This window comes from Anabrus simplex, chromosome 1 (assembly GCF_040414725.1).
Source record: "Anabrus simplex isolate iqAnaSimp1 chromosome 1, ASM4041472v1, whole genome shotgun sequence".
NCBI lineage: Eukaryota > Metazoa > Arthropoda > Insecta > Orthoptera > Tettigoniidae > Anabrus > Anabrus simplex.
The window spans coordinates 456,551,384-456,572,610 of NC_090265.1; the positions used below are offsets into that span (position 1 = coordinate 456,551,384).

Genomic DNA, 21,227 nt, shown 5'->3' on the forward strand with positions numbered 1-21,227 from the left:
TCGGAGCCCGTGGGTTTGAAGTGCTGCGCGGTGGGCCTCTCTACAGGACTCGGGGCTGCGGAGGGGACAAATGGTATTGCGCTTTGAAATACGTGAGGCAGTAAAGCCCTTCTTCCATTGAGCGTTCTCCCGTTAAGTCAACGAGGAAACGAGCAGCAGAGCTTGGGATACCACATCAACCGTGAGAGATCACGCGAGAAAAGACCTCCTTCTAAAGCCGTTTCACTTGACGGTCACTAATGAACTGCTAGATGCCGACTTACATCAACGATATACATATGCCATTAATTGCTCGACACTTTACGGGAGGAAGATATCTGCTCGAAATTTTTCTTCAGTGATAAGGGTACCATCTATCTTTGTTCGCGTTACAAGAATGTGGTGTTCTGGGCAAAATAAAATCCTGATTTTACGACTGAACAAGAATATAATCCACCACAGGTTTCTGTCGCTCCGAGTAAATCCAATTTCCTTCTTTCCATCACTACTATTATCTCTTCCACCTCCCACCTTCTCAGTCAGTGCTTTTATATTTAGTGTTCCAATCCGCAATATTGGAACTCTTATTTTGTATACTGCGGTTGTTATTTAATCTAACATTCCCTGGGTTAGCTCCGGGCTCCAAGAAGTCTTAATTTATTCCAATGATATGGGAAGAATTGATCACAACCCTTGTTTTCCTATTATTTCTGAGGCTATGTTTCCTTTTGAAAGTAACTTTACTTTTCTAACTCTTCCAAGCTAAGCCTAACATGGTCGATGGTTTTTTTTTGTCCGTTGGACACCATTATCTTTTAATAGCTGACTACTTCATCTACAAGGTAGCGGGTGCATTTTTTACCTACTTCCAGGTGTTGAATAAGGCTGTTCATCTAGAGTACAAACACCTTTTGCAGCCTTTTCATTCAAGTATAGATGCCGGTAGATGAAGCAGTAGCGGTGCCTTCTACATGTTCAGTGAACCCCCTAGAAATATATAACTCATAGTAAAAGTAGGAAAGATCACAATATGAAGGTAATGTTGGAAATCAAGAGGAAAAAATTGAGGCAAATATTCGTTTATAGGAAGGAGAGTTAGGGATTGTAATAACTTACCAAAGGAAAGGTTAGGGAAACAGCAGACAGGAAATCTGCCACCTGGGCGACTGCCCTAAATGCAGATCAGTATTGACTGATTGATTGTATATTTCTTTACTTACGTGTGTAAATTTGCGATCGGATTAATAATTTTGACATCAACTCTCGGTTGTTCTCCGGAACCAGCAAAAAGGTTCACTTTCTGAACTGCTGGCGCGCGGCGGTGGGACGTGAGGAGGGTGCACAAGGCATGGGGTGGCATGGAAAGGGGAAGCCGAAAACAGGGTGCGTATTAGTGCAGCCATAGTAGAGGGCGATGGCTAAATGAGCGAACACGGCATAGTTACAAATTCAGGCGCTTGGAGCGCTGAGAAGCTGACATTAGTCTGCTTGACGAGACTAGCTCTGTGGTCATTGCTAAGAGTGCTCGTGTAATTTGAGGATGTGTTTACCTTATTTGGTTTGTTTCTTTGGTCGCGAACCGTTTCAATGTTTATGTACATAGTACGGCTAACTGCCTGTGTGTCTTTATGTAAGAGCAAGAGCAGATGGGGAAATGAGATTTCATTGCATGAATTTGGATCAACAACAATGTCAAGAATGGCTAAATTTTATTTCAAGAAAGTATTTTTCTCCGAACTTCAATTCAAGATCATCGAAATTGTGCTATGTTCACCACACAGAGTAAATCCACACTTTCGAGCTACGTAGGAAATATAAACTGTGAGAGTGGAATAACACTCTTAGTAAAGACGGACCTCAGAAAGTCAGTGCCTAAATGCAGCAGAAAGATTGTGTTTATTGGTAGCCCATCAAACAGCAGATGTTCTTTGGATAGAAAGACAATTCATTCCACGTTGAGCGATTAAAAACTACTCACTGCAAAACAGCAAACTAAAGTAGAAATCCAATTACCTTGATCAATAACTTTCTCTAGGATGTTTATGCACATTAGTCAAAGGTAGGCGGAAAAGTGGATGACGCGCCGGTAACCCAGACTGTAATAAACGGCGACGGACTGTCCCTCCTGATGTAGAAGTACGATGTGTTACACTGTTCCACTGTTTCGCCAGACCCGAGGACGCAGATCTGTCCTCGAATGCCATTCGGATAAGGTGTTGAGCTTCTCAGGGGGTGAGGGTGGGGAGGGGGTTCTGGGTATTGCCACCAGACCCATCTCATCGTGTTCTACGGCCTTCTGTGAACCATTCTGTACACACCCGGTGCACTGCTTACATACTTCGTCCCACACGAGCAGCAATTTCCTGGAAGGATGAATCACGTTCCCTCGTGTCAATAATGCTCCCTGTTTCAAACTCACTCATTTGGTGGTACGGTTCTCGCATACGTCTGCGAGACATCCTGCACTTCTGCTCAAGTCACACTGATCCATTACATTTGGTTTATAGCAACAACGAGAGCCGCAGGCACATTTGACCAGACGATATATCGATGTGGACCTTGAACTGAGGGCCGACATGGTTGAAATGCTAATCATTTCTTCAGAATATACTACTACCCATGTCCTGCGAATATGAACTTCCTATCTCCAGTCTTTAAAGCTGTTCTGGTTTTTATGAACATGAGTGTATTTATTTACTTTTCTCCGTTAATTTGATATAATTCACTTTTCAGAACATTGATGTATTATTCTAATTTTAATTTTCTCTCGCAGACGGTGACGCCGCTGTTACCGCTAGTGTATTATTTACTAACTCTATAAGGGCAACAGTCTGACATCCTGTGACAACAAGAAGGCCTACTTGTTACTGCCGGTAAATGCGAGAGATCAACAGATCACAAATTCGCCAACCCTTGTACGTACAGAGATTTCCCGGAATTCTCGAGGCTACCGGAGCCTCCTAATAAACTAGTAAATACCGATGCTGGCAGTTTTTTTTATATTTTTCCAACATCATTTCTTTCCTCTGAGTCTCTGTTCTAAAGTAGCCTGTCTGTCCTACATTAGGGTCTGATTTTCTGCAAACAACGATCGCCGCTAACTTCCGAATAGGAAAGGCACAGTATGTCGGAAAGGATTGACCAGAAAACTCCATAGTTGTATTAGGGAGTTCGGTTCTGATATATTTTCAACAAATGGAGAAGATTTGTTGTGTTAAGTTACTTTTTAACACAATGTATTTTGACGGCCAAGCATAAGCCACAAATAATGATTAAAAAAAGCTAGCGCTACTATCAACAGCTGTTGCAATATCTAGCAGACGGTCACAGTTTTACTTAAATTTGTGCTAAGCGTTTCTCAATTCTGAAATTCCTTTCTTGAAGCTCTAAAACCAGTCGTTGGCAAGCTTCTTACAAAAATATAGCCCACTGGATAAAGTATACCCAGTGAATGAACACTTTGAAAAAAATACTTGGCAGTATGTTATGATCGTGTATTTCAAAATATTCGGAGTGAAGTTAGAGTAAAGAAAATATAAATCTCAATAGAAGCTACTTCGGACGTGATAGGAAGATGCATCGTCAACGCAGTTATAGGAACGATGGAACCTGTGGAAGATGAATAGTAGAAAATAGTTTTGCTAATAACTGAGCGCTTAGAAAAAGTTAATTGTTCAACAATTGTTCAGTTATTTATGCGGGTTCTATAGTATCTGTTACCGGGGGTTATTCGATATAGCGATATCCTCCTTTTCGTAACGAATTGAGCACCGTATTGCACCCTGGTGGGGGTATGATAAGCGTCATGCAATTGTAATTATGATGAATTATTGAGGAATATATATTTCATGTTCAGAATAAATAGTATCTTACTGTACAGACAGTAAGAACAGGCCAGGCCGAGATGGCAGGTTTCACCATACCACAGACTCTTGTCTCCAGTGAGATTAACAAACACAATGGGGGGACAGAATTAGGTTTCTCAGAATTTGTCACAACAAGGAAAGAGAGAGGCTAGCTTGTTGCCAAAGTTTTCCTAGCCCGGGGCAGTCTTGGTAGTAGCAACAGCGCAGGGAGCCGTGTGCAAAATTCTGAGAAATGATGGCGAGGTATCTCCATGTAACTAGCCGGAGTGGGACACGGGGTTGGCACTAGAAGAAAAAAATATGAGCCTTCCCGGTCACGTGGGTAAGGTGGACCAATGGAAAAATTCACTTGACCAAAGCAAGGCGACAACTTCGGATTGTAAGAAGCACTAGCGAGGCTAACTCCGTGGATTAAACTTATAGAAAAAAGTCAAGTATCGATTCACAATAAAGTGGAATTTAGGAGCCTTACTATACCATAAAACTTATATAAAGTTAATAATTGCGGGAGATTGCATGGTGTAATTCTGAGAATTCATGGACGCTATTCGTTCATTGGCTGAAAGCAAAGGACGCCACAATAGAGCGCGAAACCCCGAGCCGGGTTACGGCAGCTAAATTCGCGAATATATCCATTACCAGCGAACGATAATAGTTGAGAATTGGTATAGAGCATTTGAGAACATAATTACATCATTGGATCATATATATAAGCCACCGGCCAAACTGCAAACTGTCGTATGAAGATATCGGGACTGTGCGTTCCAAGATGACCTCCGTTGAACTCGGAAGAGAGGGGATACAAGTATAAATATGAGGTCGTACACTAGGACGGAAGTACTTCTGACAAAGTGTTCGGGCGGATACCACGCCCGTGGTACGTGACTACTTTTGACAGTGTGTTCGAGCCGTGACTACGCCAGGGGTGCGAGTGTGTACTTACTCATGGAGTAGAGTTCGAAGTATTATATTGTTACATAGTACAGTGATTCATGACTTGATGTAGCTCATAATACAGTATGGAGCAGTATACTAGTATGAAGTGTTTCAAATAGACAGGACTCAGTAAAGCATAACTTACGGAGTGTGAGATTCTACCAACAGATTAGGAAGTGCGTTACATGAGAACGGTCACGAGTGTTTATGTCACCTAGTAAACAGTCGATTCTAAACTGATACCTGGTCAGCTACACGAACGTGAGACGGGAAATTCAAGTGCGCGCACGGGCCGTTGTAAAGGGGATCCCGAGGTATCCCATGTTCCTAGTGTCCGGGAAAGGAATGAAGAATGTAAATTTACATTAAGTGGGCTAGATACAAGGCCGAGAGTGTAAAATTTGTGAATAGAATTTAGGGTGGAAATTATTCCAAAGTGCAACAGTTAATTTATTTGTTTTTATTCAGAATGTGTAAAGTTGGAAAGGGTCAAGGATTAATTCTTCAAGCTGGCATGAATACCAGCGAGATGCATTGCTAAAAACCGGAGGGGCTATGGCTTCTCGTCCGGTTTTAGCAGACTACAATGGCAGAGTTGAGTACCTTTTAATGTATTAATAGATAGCTATCGTTAGGGGGAGGAAATCATATTTTATCATGGTAACTTGATTGTGAAACGAGCCGTTACGGCTCGTATAAATTCAAAGATAGATAGACAAAGGGACAAATTAAAATGTAGAGTAGATCAAGCACTCACCATAATTTTGATTATTAAATAGAGTATAGTTGGGTTGAGTTGTTCATTCAAGTGCTTGAGTTGTTTGCTATATTATGGAGCACGTTTCACATAAAGATAATGTAAATATTCATTTCGGAGTGCTTCCAAAGTGGGTTTCCGTTATCGGAACTTTTATAGATATTAAGGCATGTTGTTAAGATAATCCAGAGGTAGGATTGCCAAGTGATTTAAATTGTTGTGGGACGGAATGAAGTCCATTGATATGTGTGTAAACATCGCGAAGTTCGCCAGTGGACAAAATAATAATAGTCTGTACATGGGTCGAAGTAGGACATTAGAATTTGGTAATGTGTAAAGGCGTGTTTAATAATAATCTTTGAGAATAAAGGCACGGGCCTAGTTGGATAGTATGATTGCAAATTAAAGTAATTTAAATGTGGAGATCACCTGTGCCGTGAATAATTATAATTTGTGCAGTGAATCCGGTTTTAACACTAAATGTTTGATTTAACGTTTTTTTGGACTCCATAATAATCATAAATAATTTTGGTAGAAACGAGATAGGCACTGTTATAATATGGTCACGCTATGTTTAAGATCCAGAGGGATTTGAGCCAAAGGTTGAGATTTGGAGTTTTGTGGGACAGAAATCCGGCCCGAAATGAAAATGAATTGTACTGGTGTTGATGAAGAAATAGATGGATCTTAAGGCCCACATAGAGGTTGTATTTATATACCGGTGTATTGAGTGGTAGAATAGAGTCCACACACCGAGGGTTAATTGGTGAAATGTTTTGAAGAGTTCCAATGGATAAATGGACTTCAAAATGGAAAAAAGGAAGGAATAATTTAACACTTGCGGAGATTGGAGGTATTTGCCCAACTGCGAGATGTTATGGGATTTGAGAATTGTCTTAGGAGCGTATGGCCTCCATGAATTAACGGCAGTACGAAAATAAGGTGGCGGATTCGAACACTATTATGTCCTGACCGATGTGAATTCGGATCTTGGTGATTTCTGTTTGGGAGAGAACGTATGTGACCAAATTATAAAGATGGGGAATAAAAATAAAGATTCTCGAAAGAAGTAATAATAATAATAATATTCCAAGTAAATCATATCTGGATTGATTAGTGCCAAAATAAATAGGAATTGAAAAAGGGGTTATGCGTTAAACATATTAAGAGTGGACTACCGTGTAACAGGCGAAAATAATATTTTTTTAAAATAATAATAATAATAATAAAAATAAAAATAGGTACTTTTTATTTTTGGAAGAATTTACTTTTTTTAAATTTGGACATAATTATGATGTTGGGAGTTGAAATGAACAATTTGAGATTTTTAACTAATAATAATAATAATAATAATAATAAAGAGAATATTTGAAGAAGGAGAAGAAGAATTATCGACGAAGGTACTTTTATTTATTTCAGATGAAAATAAAATAAAATCGCGAAAAGTTGAAATATTAGTCCGAGGATGATTACGGGTTACGATAATCATGATCTCCACAGATAATAATAATAATAATAATAATAATAATAATAATAATAATAATAATAATAAAATAATATTTAATAAAATATTTTTTTATTTTATTTAATTTTCTTATTATTTCGGATGATGATGATGGATGATACTAGGGAAGTCAGCTGGCGAATTAACGAAATAATGTCAATTGGTTGTAAATAATAAGTTAAGTTAATATGTGTAAATGAAGGCAAATCCCTACATCTGGACCATTAGGTTAGAGTCCCTTTGTCGTATTCCTTCAACTAACGATTAGCATATCTTGGTTAGGAACCCGGGAGAGTTTGTAGTTTCCCGGGTTGGTCTCATCTCAATTAAAGTAGAGGCGATAACATGGTCCATGTGATCGCGCCTACTTAGCCAACAGGTTCTCGGTCCATGATCAAATATGGTCATGGTGTTAACGAAGGTAAATCTGATACCTTCAGATATCAACGGTTCTACCACCAAAATGGAAGGGTGGTCAAAAGTGACAAATATTATGTAATCATTTTTCAGGAATAATTTGCCAAATTACCGGCAAATCAAGGGTCAACAGATTTTGATTGTGTGTAAGATTTCATTTGTTTACTTAAATAAATGCTCCTTTAGCATTTGCAAGGAAACAGTTCCAGGTTCTTGTTCTTGTAGAATATTAAACCCTTGGTGACCGTTTAAATATCCGACCCCATTCCTAGGACGGAGCCTTCATAATTTCCCTTTGATCTGAATATATATATAAATTTGTGTGTTTTATGATGAGCCTTAAAGATAAAGATTAGAGTGTCCCATTCAACCCTGTAGTACTGATTGGATGGCGCCCTTACACTTAGTTTGAGATCTTATATCTCAAAACATTATATTTTTATTGAGTAGTAGTTGCGATGGATTCGGACCGTAACACTCCCTGAGATAAATGCTGGTTGGGACTCAGGCTTTGAGCGGGTACATCATGGCGGCCAACGTGAAGGGCTGATTGCATCATGCTTGAGCAACGTGTGACTTTAATTTAATTTTTGCAAAAAAAAAAAAAAAAAAAAAAAAAAAAAAAAAAAAAAAAAAAAAAAAAAACCGGAACTTTGTTGCATTAGCGACGACATCATGTCACACAAGTAAGGGACGGATTCCATAATAGTTAGACCCAATCGTGGGACTTAAACATTTGGGCTGATTATATGATAGTTAAACCCAATATGGGTATTTGAATTAATTATAGACCGCATCACGGTTATGCGTTGTTGGGAGGCATTTATTCAGATCTAGAAAGGTAAATCTAAATAGTGATGGCATCATCTAGTGTACGAGATGACCCCATTGTTATAATACTTTGTTTATTAAATTGGATGTTTACATTTCATTTGTTTTTCATTTATTTATTCGGTCATTGTGTTCAGAAATTTATTAACATAGCATAGGCTAGTAGTAATTTCCGAACGGGACTCATTTTATAGGATGACAGAAGTAGGTGTTGGGCTCATCAGTTAGTAAAATATTTTTTGTAAAATTTCTGATGCGATTTTATATCTGCGAACGTGGAGGCTCCACACTTTGTTCACCAAAGGGCAGTAGGAGTATATTGTAGGAACAAGGAGAATATGGTAAAATTTATACTTGGTACCAAACTCCAAGTTAATACAGGAATGAGAACTGGAACTGTCGACGAGAATTTATTTATTTCAGATTTAAAGCTACGAGACGGCGGTGTTATGCCAAAAATTTTAGGTGGTGTTTGACATAACAGTTTTAAAATTTATTTTCTATATGTGTCTGACACGTATTTATTCTGGATGGAACCAAGCAAGATTTGTTGTCCTTATTCTACTCGTTGTATGATACGAGTGATTGAATATAAATTGTGGTAAGAAAATAGAAATTTAATTCGAGTATTGAACCGTTAGATGATAGGACCTTGACCAACTGTTAAACGTAGTACTGTAGGGCGAGGAGCCGTTTGGCCCTAATTTGTTATTATATAAATTCAGAATGTCTGATGTAGAGGGGGAGATATCCCAGGATGTACATGTAGGAGAGGAAGAATCACTTACGATGGCGGATATGATGAGGGCTATGGCTCTTCAATTTAAGTCGTTAGAAAGGTCTAATGAACAATCCAATGATGTTTTGAAACAGTCTATCGAACAGTCTAATAGGGCGATTGAACAAACTAATAGGTCGATAGAACAGAGTAAGAATTCTTTAAAGCAGTCTATTGAACAAACTAATAGGTCTATAGAACAGAAATTTGAAGAAATGCGGATCACGTGTGATAACAGTAAGATGGAGTTAGCGGAGCAAATAGGTGAAGTGCGGACCACGTGTCAAAATTACGAACAGGAATTTACCCGAGGGCTAGACCAGGTACGCGAGGCATGTCATAAGACGAAGGAGGAAATGAAAGAACATTTCGATTCAAGTCTGATCCGAGTGACCGAGAGGGTAGAGCGAGTTAGGTCCGAAGCATTGGAGGATCGGAACGAAATCAGGGAGAGGCTAGTGGCAGGACTCAATGAAATCACGATCCAGATGTCAGCTGATCGTGATGAGTCAAAGGCACAGAATGACAAAATGCGAGAGGAGTGTCGGCTAGGACGGGAGGAGATTAGGTCTCAGATCCAAGGCCATATCATTCAAACCGCACGGAAAACTGACGAAGTAGTGAAAAACGTGGAAACGCTACGTACTGACCACCAACGTACGGAAGCGAAGGTTTCGGTTCTGGAGTCAGAAGTTGAATCCATCAAAAATAATCGTGAGGTTTCAACCAAATTAGAGGATGCAGGAGTCCGGATCGAAAGTCTAGATCACAGGTTGGAGGCTTGTGAAGATATAAATGATAAGCTGATCAAAGCGACCGAAGCACTTGAAATACGGGAGCAGGAAACCGAAGATTTGGAACGAAAATTAGCCATTAAACTGGAAGAGTGCGTAGAGAGACAGTTTAAGACTAAGTTCATTGCGGATGTCAACGCGGATAAAATAGATGAACTGAGGAAGGAAGTGGAATTATTAAAAACGCACGAGGACAGGTCCGGTACTCGAGACTTTAACCTAGAGTATAGGGAGTTCGAGACCCCAGAGAACAGAGGGTTGAATAGGATGAAGGAGGAAAACTTGGCAGCTGATACGACAGGTTCGAAACTCCACATGGGAGACGGATCATCGTCGGCTTCTGCGAACCATGCGACGTCTCCTATAGTTCATTTTATTAGGATGTCAGATGACAAACCTCCCAAGTTCGATTCTCGAGGGCAAATCACACCAAAATGGTTCATCAGGGAGATCACGAATTACATCCAAGAGCACAGAATACCTGCCGAAAAACAACTGCGGACAGTGGAAAAATTTTTGGACGGAGCGCCAGCGATTTGGTTCAGGGCGTTTCTTTACACCTTTGACGACTTCATGGGGTTCCGCCAAGCCTTCTTACAGAAGTATTGGAGTATGGAGTCGCAGCAGAATCTCAGGTTAGAGTTATACTCGAGACGATACTCTACTTCTGCGCCAACAAAGTACTCCGAGTACTTCACCGCACAATTTCATAAAATGCGCGAGTTGGACAATCCGGTCTGTGAGACCGAGCTCATAAGTGCTATTGCGAAGCAGTTGCCGTTTGAAATTCAACGAATGCTGATTGCTTCCAATGTACGCACTGCAGTACAGGCGGAAAGTCTGTTAAGGCAACTTGACCAGACGACCCATCACGGAAATGGTAGGCACCAACGATCGTCAGAGCCGCAAATTAATAATATTGAGATGGGGACAAGCCCGAAAACAGAGTACACTAGAGACCAGAGCACGAACACCAGTCGCGAATTAACAACTTCTAAGGGGAGAACGTATGAACAAAATTGGCAACCTAGACCATGGAACAACCGAGGGACATTTCAGGAGAAAGGAAGACCGCAGTACCGGGGAAACTTCCAGAGAGATAGGGGATACCGAGGATATGAGGGAAGGAGGAATAACAGTCGACCTTACCCGTACCCTGGACGGAACCCATCCCAGCATACAGCTCGTCAGAAGCCAAATGACGAATTGGAGGATAGACATCAGGAGAGCAGGCCAGATATTGATGAGATCAATAGGAGATGGAAGGATGCCATAAGGAATCAAGGCGGAAAGGAAGACAGGCCATGTAGTGTGTGGGATCGTGATAAAGACAAATCCTACATAGAGGCGTCCATACAGAACATGGAGGAGCTGGAGCAGGAATCGAAGCGGTATCTTGAAGATTACTGGAGTAAAGAGGCTCAAGGCGTTCGCAAAGGGGATAGGAACGCGTCCTGCACGGACAGATCACCGAGGCTTCAAAATGAAGGTGGTTGCTCGCTGAATCCAAATGACCCTAGGTTCATCAACGAACGTCAACTAGGGGCCAGAAGAAAAACTAGACAGTTTGAGTAGGAGACGAGGCGGATTGAAGAAGGCGGAGAAGACGAAGAAGACGAGGCAGAAGAAGAGGGGGAAGGAGATGAAGAAGAAGATGCCGTAGGAGAAGAAGAAGCCATGGAAGTAGATGTAAATATGATCCGGCCTACACCAATAGCCAGACTATGTTCAGAATGTGGAAACCTAGACCGCGACGTCCTGGAGTTCATAGCAATGATTCGTCAGATAGAACAAGAGAACGAAACACTTCGAAAGGAGAATCATCGACGACGGAACGAGATTGTTGAAGCCAAGGAACTGCTTGAGTTTAGAAGGATGTCAGAAAATAATTGATGACGCTATAGTGATTCCAAAGTTATTAAAAATTTCATGTATGCACAAAATTTTTAAACGTAGCGTGGGAAATAATGCACCCTGGTGGGGGTATGATAAGCGTCATGCAATTGTAATTATGATGAATTATTGAGGAATATATATTTCATGTTCAGAATAAATAGTATGTTACTGTACAGACAGTAAGAACAGGCCAGGCCGAGATGGCAGGTTTCACCATACCACAGACTCTTGTCTCCAGTGAGATTAACAAACACAATGGGGGGACAGAATTAGGTTTCTCAGAATTTGTCACAACAAGGAAAGAGAGAGGCTAGCTTGTTGCCAAAGTTTTCCTAGCCCGGGGCAGTCTTGGTAGTAGCAACAGCGCAGGGAGCCGTGTGCAAAATTCTGAGAAATGATGGCGAGGTATCTCCATGTAACTAGCCGGAGTGGGACACGGGGTTGGCACTAGAAGAAAAAAATATGAGCCTTCCCGGTCACGTGGGTAAGGTGGACCAATGGAAAAATTCACTTGACCAAAGCAAGGCGACAACTTCGGATTGTAAGAAGCACTAGCGAGGCTAACTCCGTGGATTAAACTTATAGAAAAAAGTCAAGTATCGATTCACAATAAAGTGGAATTTAGGAGCCTTACTATACCATAAAACTTATATAAAGTTAATAATTGCGGGAGATTGCATGGTGTAATTCTGAGAATTCATGGACGCTATTCGTTCATTGGCTGAAAGCAAAGGACGCCACAATAGAGCGCGAAACCCCGAGCCGGGTTACGGCAGCTAAATTCGCGAATATATCCATTACCAGCGAACGATAATAGTTGAGAATTGGTATAGAGCATTTGAGAACATAATTACATCATTGGATCATATATATAAGCCACCGGCCAAACTGCAAACTGTCGTATGAAGATATCGGGACTGTGCATCCCAGGATGACCTCCATTGAACTCGGAAGAGAGGGGATACAAGTATAAATATGAGGTCGTACACTAGGACGGAAGTACTTCTGACAAAGTGTTCGGGCGGATACCACGCCCGTGGTACGTGACTACTTTTGACAGTGTGTTCGAGCCGTGACTACGCCAGGGGTGCGAGTGTGTACTTACTCATGGAGTAGAGTTCGAAGTATTATATTGTTACATAGTACAGTGATTCATGACTTGATGTAGCTCATAATACAGTATGGAGCAGTATACTAGTATGAAGTGTTTCAAATAGACAGGACTCAGTAAAGCATAACTTACGGAGTGTGAGATTCTACCAACAGATTAGGAAGTGCGTTACATGAGAACGGTCACGAGTGTTTATGTCACCTAGTAAACAGTCGATTCTAAACTGATACCTGGTCAGCTACACGAACGTGAGACGGGAAATTCAAGTGCGCGCACGGGCCGTTGTAAAGGGGATCCCGAGGTATCCCATGTTCCTAGTGTCCGGGAAAGGAATGAAGAATGTAAATTTACATTAAGTGGGCTAGATACAAGGCCGAGAGTGTAAAATTTGTGAATAGAATTTAGGGTGGAAATTATTCCAAAGTGCAACAGTTAATTTATTTGTTTTTATTCAGAATGTGTAAAGTTGGAAAGGGTCAAGGATTAATTCTTCAAGCTGGCATGAATACCAGCGAGATGCATTGCTAAAAACCGGAGGGGCTATGGCTTCTCGTCCGGTTTTAGCAGACTACAATGGCAGAGTTGAGTACCTTTTAATGTATTAATAGATAGCTATCGTTAGGGGGAGGAAATCATATTTTATCATGGTAACTTGATTGTGAAACGAGCCGTTACGGCTCGTATAAATTCAAAGATAGATAGACAAAGGGACAAATTAAAATGTAGAGTAGATCAAGCACTCACCATAATTTTGATTATTAAATAGAGCATAGTTGGGTTGAGTTGTTCATTCAAGTGCTTGAGTTGTTTGCTATATTATGGAGCACGTTTCACATAAAGATAATGTAAATATTCATTTCGGAGTGCTTCCAAAGTGGGTTTCCGTTATCGGAACTTTTATAGATATTAAGGCATGTTGTTAAGATAATCCAGAGGTAGGATTGCCAAGTGATTTAAATTGTTGTGGGACGGAATGAAGTCCATTGATATGTGTGTAAACATCGCGAAGTTCGCCAGTGGACAAAATAATAATAGTCTGTACATGGGTCGAAGTAGGACATTAGAATTTGGTAATGTGTAAAGGCGTGTTTAATAATAATCTTTGAGAATAAAGGCACGGGCCTAGTTGGATAGTATGATTGCAAATTAAAGTAATTTAAATGTGGAGATCACCTGTGCCGTGAATAATTATAATTTGTGCAGTGAATCCAGTTTTAACACTAAATGTTTGATTTAACGTTTTTTTGGACTCCATAATAATCATAAATAATTTTGGTAGAAACGAGATAGGCACTGTTATAATATGGTCACGCTATGTTTAAGATCCAGAGGGATTTGAGCCAAAGGTTGAGATTTGGAGTTTTGTGGGACAGAAATCCGGCCCGAAATGAAAATGAATTGTACTGGTGTTGATGAAGAAATAGATGGATCTTAAGGCCCACATAGAGGTTGTATTTATATACCGGTGTATTGAGTGGTAGAATAGAGTCCACACACCGAGGGTTAATTGGTGAAATGTTTTGAAGAGTTCCAATGGATAAATGGACTTCAAAATGGAAAAAAGGAAGGAATAATTTAACACTTGCGGAGATTGGAGGTATTTGCCCAACTGCGAGATGTTATGGGATTTGAGAATTGTCTTAGGAGCATATGGCCTCCATGAATTAACGGCAGTACGAAAATAAGGTGGCGGATTCGAACACTATTATGTCCTGACCGATGTGAATTCGGATCTTGGTGATTTCTGTTTGGGAGAGAACGTATGTGACCAAATTATAAAGATGGGGAATAAAAATAAAGATTCTCGAAAGAAGTAATAATAATAATAATAATATTCCAAGTAAATCATATCTGGATTGATTAGTGCCAAAATAAATAGGAATTGAAAAAGGGGTTATGCGTTAAACATATTAAGAGTGGACTACCGTGTAACAGGCGAAAATAATATTTTTTTAAAATAATAATAATAATAATAAAAATAAAAATAGGTACTTTTTATTTTTGGAAGAATTTACTTTTTTTAAATTTGGACATAATTATGATGTTGGGAGTTGAAATGAACAATTTGAGATTTTTAACTAATAATAATAATAATAATAATAATAATAAAGAGAATATTTGAAGAAGGAGAAGAAGAATTATCGACGAAGGTACTTTTATTTATTTCAGATGAAAATAAAATAAAATCGCGAAAAGTTGAAATATTAGTCCGAGGATGATTACGGGTTACGATAATCATGATCTCCACAGATAATAATAATAATAATAATAATAATAATAATAATAATAATAAAATAATATTTAATAAAATATTTTTTTATTTTATTTAATTTTCTTATTATTTCGGATGATGATGATGGATGATACTAGGGAAGTCAGCTGGCGAATTAACGAAATAATGTCAATTGGTTGTAAATAATAAGTTAAGTTAATATGTGTAAATGAAGGCAAATCCCTACATCTGGACCATTAGGTTAGAGTCCCTTTGTCGTATTCCTTCAACTAACGATTAGCATATCTTGGTTAGGAACCCGGGAGAGTTTGTAGTTTCCCGGGTTGGTCTCATCTCAATTAAAGTAGAGGCGATAACATGGTCCATGTGATCGCGCCTACTTAGCCAACAGGTTCTCGGTCCATGATCAAATATGGTCATGGTGTTAACGAAGGTAAATCTGATACCTTCAGATATCAACGGTTCTACCACCAAAATGGAAGGGTGGTCAAAAGTGACAAATATTATGTAATCATTTTTCAGGAATAATTTGCCAAATTACCGGCAAATCAAGGGTCAACAGATTTTGATTGTGTGTAAGATTTCATTTGTTTACTTAAATAAATGCTCCTTTAGCATTTGCAAGGAAACAGTTCCAGGTTCTTGTTCTTGTAGAATATTAAACCCTTGGTGACCGTTTAAATATCCGTCCCCATTCCTAGGACGGAGCCTTCATAATTTCCCTTTGATCTGAATATATATATAATTTGTGTGTTTTATGATGAGCCTTAAAGATAAAGATTAAAGTGTCCCGTTCAACCCTGTAGTACTGATTGGATGGCGCCCTTACACTTAGTTTGAGATCTTATATCTCAAAACATTATATTTTTATTGAGTAGTAGTTGCGATGGATTCGGACCGTAACACTCACTGAGATAAATGCTGGTTGGGACTCAGGCTTTGAGCGGGTACAGTATATGTAGAACAGTAGAAAAATGAAAATGATCGTCCATGAAATGATTCATCTGACATGTTTAGCACGTAGGTTTTACAGAATTGCAGAGGAAGTATGTAGTTCGTTTCCCGGTGTAGAAAAATTAATTTCAATTGTTAAGGTGCAATTTTTGAAAAGTCCATCTCGAATCCAGACCTTCACGGAATTACTCATGATCTCGCCCTTCCTCCACAGCCAGTTTTGATCTCTGATGGTTTGAACTATTCGATAAGATCTGAAGTGGTTACCGTACCCCTTCTCGCTCATGCTACATCAATTTGTGGGGCGAAAGAACTGTTCACCCTTACCAGTGTCAGGAGCGATCTAATTTTCATAGCAACCGATTATGCTGAAATTTCCGCTTAAAATAGAGGAAGGCGACTTGGCTCATCAATGAATATTGTTGAAGAAGCTTAATTGTAGCTGTTCCATATGTCTGGAAAATAAGGCAAATTTTCCTAACGTCGAAAAGGTGATCTCTCAACAACCCCAGACGTAGTTCATTTACATTGCCTCATTTTAAATACGCTCCTCTTACATCAGCCGAACGGAACAGTTTTTTAAGCAATGAAAAATATTTTGTCTGATAACAGGCAAAGTTGGAAAACGTAGAATCTTGAAAGAAAGGAAAAGGAACCCATTGTTATACTATGCAAAGTGTAATTTGTTGATTTGTACGTCCAATGGGAGTGTGAACGAGAAAACTGAGATTTGGAAGGAATGGCCTGTGGTAGTGTGTGATATGAAGATAAAGTTGAAATTCAAGAGGACAACTTGGGGCAAATATTCGTTTATAGGAAGGGGAGTTAGGGATGGGAATAAGTTACCAAGGGAGACGTTCAATAAATTTCCAGTTTCTTTTACATCATTTAAGAAAAGGCTAGGAAAATAACAGATGGGGAATCTGCCACGTGGACGACTGCCCTAAATGCAGATCAGAGTGATTGAGTGTACACATAAAAGTGTACACTGTTTTGATCTGAGATAAGCATATACAATTATTGATGTTATTTTAAATTGCTAATTTTAAATCTGAAGTGCTTATTTTACATATTTAATCTGTCAGTTTGTTTTCCCATTTTGACAACTAAACATCCGAACCCTAGTTATTTGATGCATACCACCAGGGACTTGGTTCCTCCAGCTGGATCAAGGAATGAGGTGTTTAGGGGTAGTCGATTTTATGGTGCTATTGTAGGAATCTGTTCAGAAATGATAGTAATCTTACTTGAGGGGATTTGTTGGGCAGTGAGCCGCTGTCAGGACATACTTCTCACTTATCAGAACACCAGAACAAAGCCAAGCAACTGTCGATTTTCTTCCAGTGGGCAATCGCTTGACAAAACCAAGCGCGGCCTGGAACAGAACAAGACAGAGATTAGCAATAATTTATTAGCCAGTCAGATTTTATCTAATATTAAATTTAATATTTGACTTCCTTTGCGAACGCTCTCGAGTCTCGGCTTGCAATGAGATATTATTCTGCTATGTACCTGGTTCAAGAAGAAGCCAATTATTACACACCAGTGGCGGTGGGCTCACAGGAGCACATGAGCACGTGAACACCCAGTTCTAACGCATATTCACGCATTCATGGATACCAGTAATTCAAAATTGTTTCCTTTTTTCGACCTGATTTCGTCAATCGATCGAAAGCATTCAATTTATATCTAGCTCCGTTACACTGAGAGCTGTTCGTTTCGACTGAAAATGCCAGGGAGCACACTGGAGACTTTGTTACGAGCCTTGACACTATACGCATGCACATGGAGATGACGTTATGGTTTATGCACAGATATATCTATAAGCGAGGAGCATGGTAAGGAATGTGCCTTTCCATCTACAAACACCCTCAAACCAGAGATAGTATTACAGTTGACCACAAGGGTCCGCCACCTCCCCTGTTACTGTTGGCCACGCTCCCAGAAACTATTTCATTATATCGCCGGAAGATTTCGCTAGTATCTAATTCTGAACAAGTGTTTGTAATCACGGGATCAGAAAGCCAGAGCCTCAGCCTCAGACAAAGCCTGAGCGATTCAGCCCGGCAGTCGTAATTTTCGTTCTCTTGTACACTCACAGATTAGTCTTGGAAAAATGCATCCTCGGTTATAAGGGTTCTACCATATTATGAGTAGAGAAGAAACCGTACAAGAAAATTTTAGTGAAATTATTTAAGTAAGTGATTTTGTACTTATTTGCATTCAGCTTTGGTATATTTGAGATGTGAACACAAATTTTGTTGTGAACCCTCTGAAAATTTGGTCACGAGCCGCTGCTGTAAACACACGTAAGCATAGTGCTTCGAGACCGGACCGAAATTTGGAATAATATTCCATTCTCCTCTTTCCTGCTGATCTTAGGTAGGTTTCCAGTCGATTGCTGGGTATTTATTAGTGTAATTACGTCATGCATATAGTCATAATTTTTATGTTTAATTTTTCTCTTGTTATTTAATTTTCAGCGATCATACCAAGGTAAAACTAAACACAACGTCAGGTACCGACTGCCAATCATAATAATAATAATGGCGTGTGGCCTCCGGAGAGGCCTGGTGCAGGTCTTTTGATTTGACATCCGTAGGTGACCTGCACGTCGTGATGAAGGTGAAATGATGATGAAGACAACACATGCACCCAGCCCCCGAGCCAGGGGAATTAATCAATTATGGTTACCGACTGCCAATGTCAGGGATGTATTTATTTTCTTATTAATGACCAATTGATTGTATTTACTGAGTATTTATGAGTATAAAATTATTGCATAATACATGTATTTATTTAGTTCTAAGTTAATTTGTTTCAAAAATCGAAAGATACCTTGAAAGATGATGCATACTTATAGAGTAAAGTAAATAACTTTATTTGTACTTTTTAGTGCTTGTAATAGGTATAATGATGGGACCCTTACCAATTTCCACCATTGATATCACCAGCCATTTTAAAACACAGTACGCTACATTTTTTATACTCTTACGTATACCGAGCTCGATAGCTGCAGTCGCTTAAGTGCGGCCAGTCTCCAGTAATCGGCAGACAGTGGGTTCGAGTCCCACTGTCGGCAGCCTTGAAGATGGTTTTCCGTGGTTTCCCATTTTCACACCAGGCAAATGCCGGGGCTGTACCATAATTAAGGCCACGGCCGCCTCCTTCCAACTCCTAGGCCTTTCCTATCCCATCGTCGCCATAAGACCTATCTGTGTCAGTGCGACGTAAAGCAAATAGAAAAAAAAACTCTTACGTATTACAAGGGATTAAAGTACATGAAATTCACTTAATGAGCCTTATAATGAAGAAGGGGAGTTTTGAGCAAAATATAGGCAATGGGAGTGTGAATGAGATGAGCAACTCAGGTCTAGATATCTAATCCTGTCGGTATTGTAAGTGAACAATAATGAATTACCGAAAGAGTATCAACAAAATGAATAAGACCGGAGTTCAAAATGGATAGTAGAAGCTATATTCCTAAACGTCAATTTATCCCTCAAAACAACAATGATCGAGCGAGTTGGCCGTGCGGTTAGGATTGCGCAGCTGTGAGCTTGCATTTGGGAAATAGTGGGTTCGAACCGCACTGTTTGCAGCCCTGAAGATGGTTTATCGTGGTTTCCCATTTTCACATCAGGCAAATACGGGGACTGTACCTTAATTAAGGCCACGACCACTTCCTTACCACTTCTAGCCCCTTTGTGTCCCATCTTCACCATAAGATCTATCTGTGATGGTGGGACGTAAAGCAAAATAATTGTAAAATCAAAACAAAAATACATCTTTACCGAAGCCAGAAATAATTTATATAAATAAAATCGTAACGCCCGTGTGTCTGTACATGGAATATTTGGGCGAAATTTTCGTACAGTTATCCGTTTCAAGTGTAATAATGATCCTCAGTGAAGTGGTGAGTCTGTGACGTATTGGGTCACCTTGAGCACAATATGAACAGGAGTCCGATTCAGTCATTCGTATTCGATACAGCCGTTCCTTTGTTGGTAAAATGTCATAGACTACCATATACCATGTATATTGCATTTTAGCAAGTAAGTGAGCAGCACTGATGTTTTTCCAGAGTTTTTGAAAGTCAGCGTTTGGATGGACTTGTTGAAATAAATGTAGGCTATATGCGATAAAGGTGATCGACAAAATAAATCAGCGTAAACCTGACGTGTTAATTGTCCTTCGGGTACTAAACATGTGAAGGGCATTTACATTTTTATATGTCATTATTTTCAGATGAACGATATAAAATAATCCATAAAACATTACACCCGGGATAGGAATCCTGATGAAAGGAAAAGTATGTTTTGTAAAGCCACTACCTGTTGGAATGGCTAGATAAGAAATTGAGAGAGGCTGGTGGGCCAGTAATGATGCAAGGCCACGTACGACTTCCAGGTATGTAAGCTACCCTTTGTAAAGTGCATTTGTTTACTTCATTATGTCACCAGTTTTTTGTGCATCTGTGACGCACTTTGGTCTCTCTTTTATTTCGTGAAAATATCAAAATTATACGGCGATAGGTCATTTTTTTGTTTCTTGGATAATCGGTAGAGCCGCGAAACTAGCGTGCGAAATGTTGTACAATAGTAGATTTGATGGTTGGATAAACGAATGTAATGTGTAGACTGGGGTATCATTTCCGTTCGTTTATTCCTATATTTGTTGTTTGCTCAAGTTAGGATCATTTATCACAAAATTCTGTTCAGTGTAATGATGCAGTTCCCGTAAAAAGTGTAACCTATGAATGGGTGGCTATATTTCTAGAAAATAGAACTCAGAGAATTAGAGTAGGCGAAGCTTTATCTGACCCTGTAATAATTAAGAGGGGAATTCCTCAAGGCAGTATTATTGGACCTTTATATTTTCTTATATATATCAATGATATGTGTAAAGAAGTGGAATCAGAGATAAGGCTGTTTGCAGATGATGTTATTCTGTACAGAGTAATAAATAAGTTACAAGATTGTGAGCGGCTGTAGGGTGACTTCGATAGTGTTGTGAGATGGACGGTGGAAAATGGTATGATGATAAACGGGATTAAAAGTCAGGTTGTGAGTTTCCCAAATAGGAAAAGTCCTCTCAGTTTTAATTACTGCGTTGATGGGGTGAAAGTTCCTTTTGGGGATCATTGTAAGTATTTAGGTGTTAATATAAGA

At 39.5% G+C, this 21,227-nt stretch overlaps 1 protein-coding gene across 5 annotated transcripts in view; it reads right to left on the reverse strand.

Moving 5' to 3' along the window:
* LOC136856946 (uncharacterized) overlaps positions 1-21,227 on the reverse strand; it is a 317,012-nt gene that overhangs the window by 52,400 nt on the left and 243,385 nt on the right. For all 5 annotated transcript variants that reach the window (XM_067135234.2, XM_067135233.2, XM_068225017.1 and 2 more), the window contains one exon: positions 17,304-17,431. In XM_067135234.2, coding sequence (XP_066991335.2) covers positions 17,304-17,431 — 128 coding nt within the window. The remainder of the gene's footprint in view (positions 1-17,303; positions 17,432-21,227) is intronic.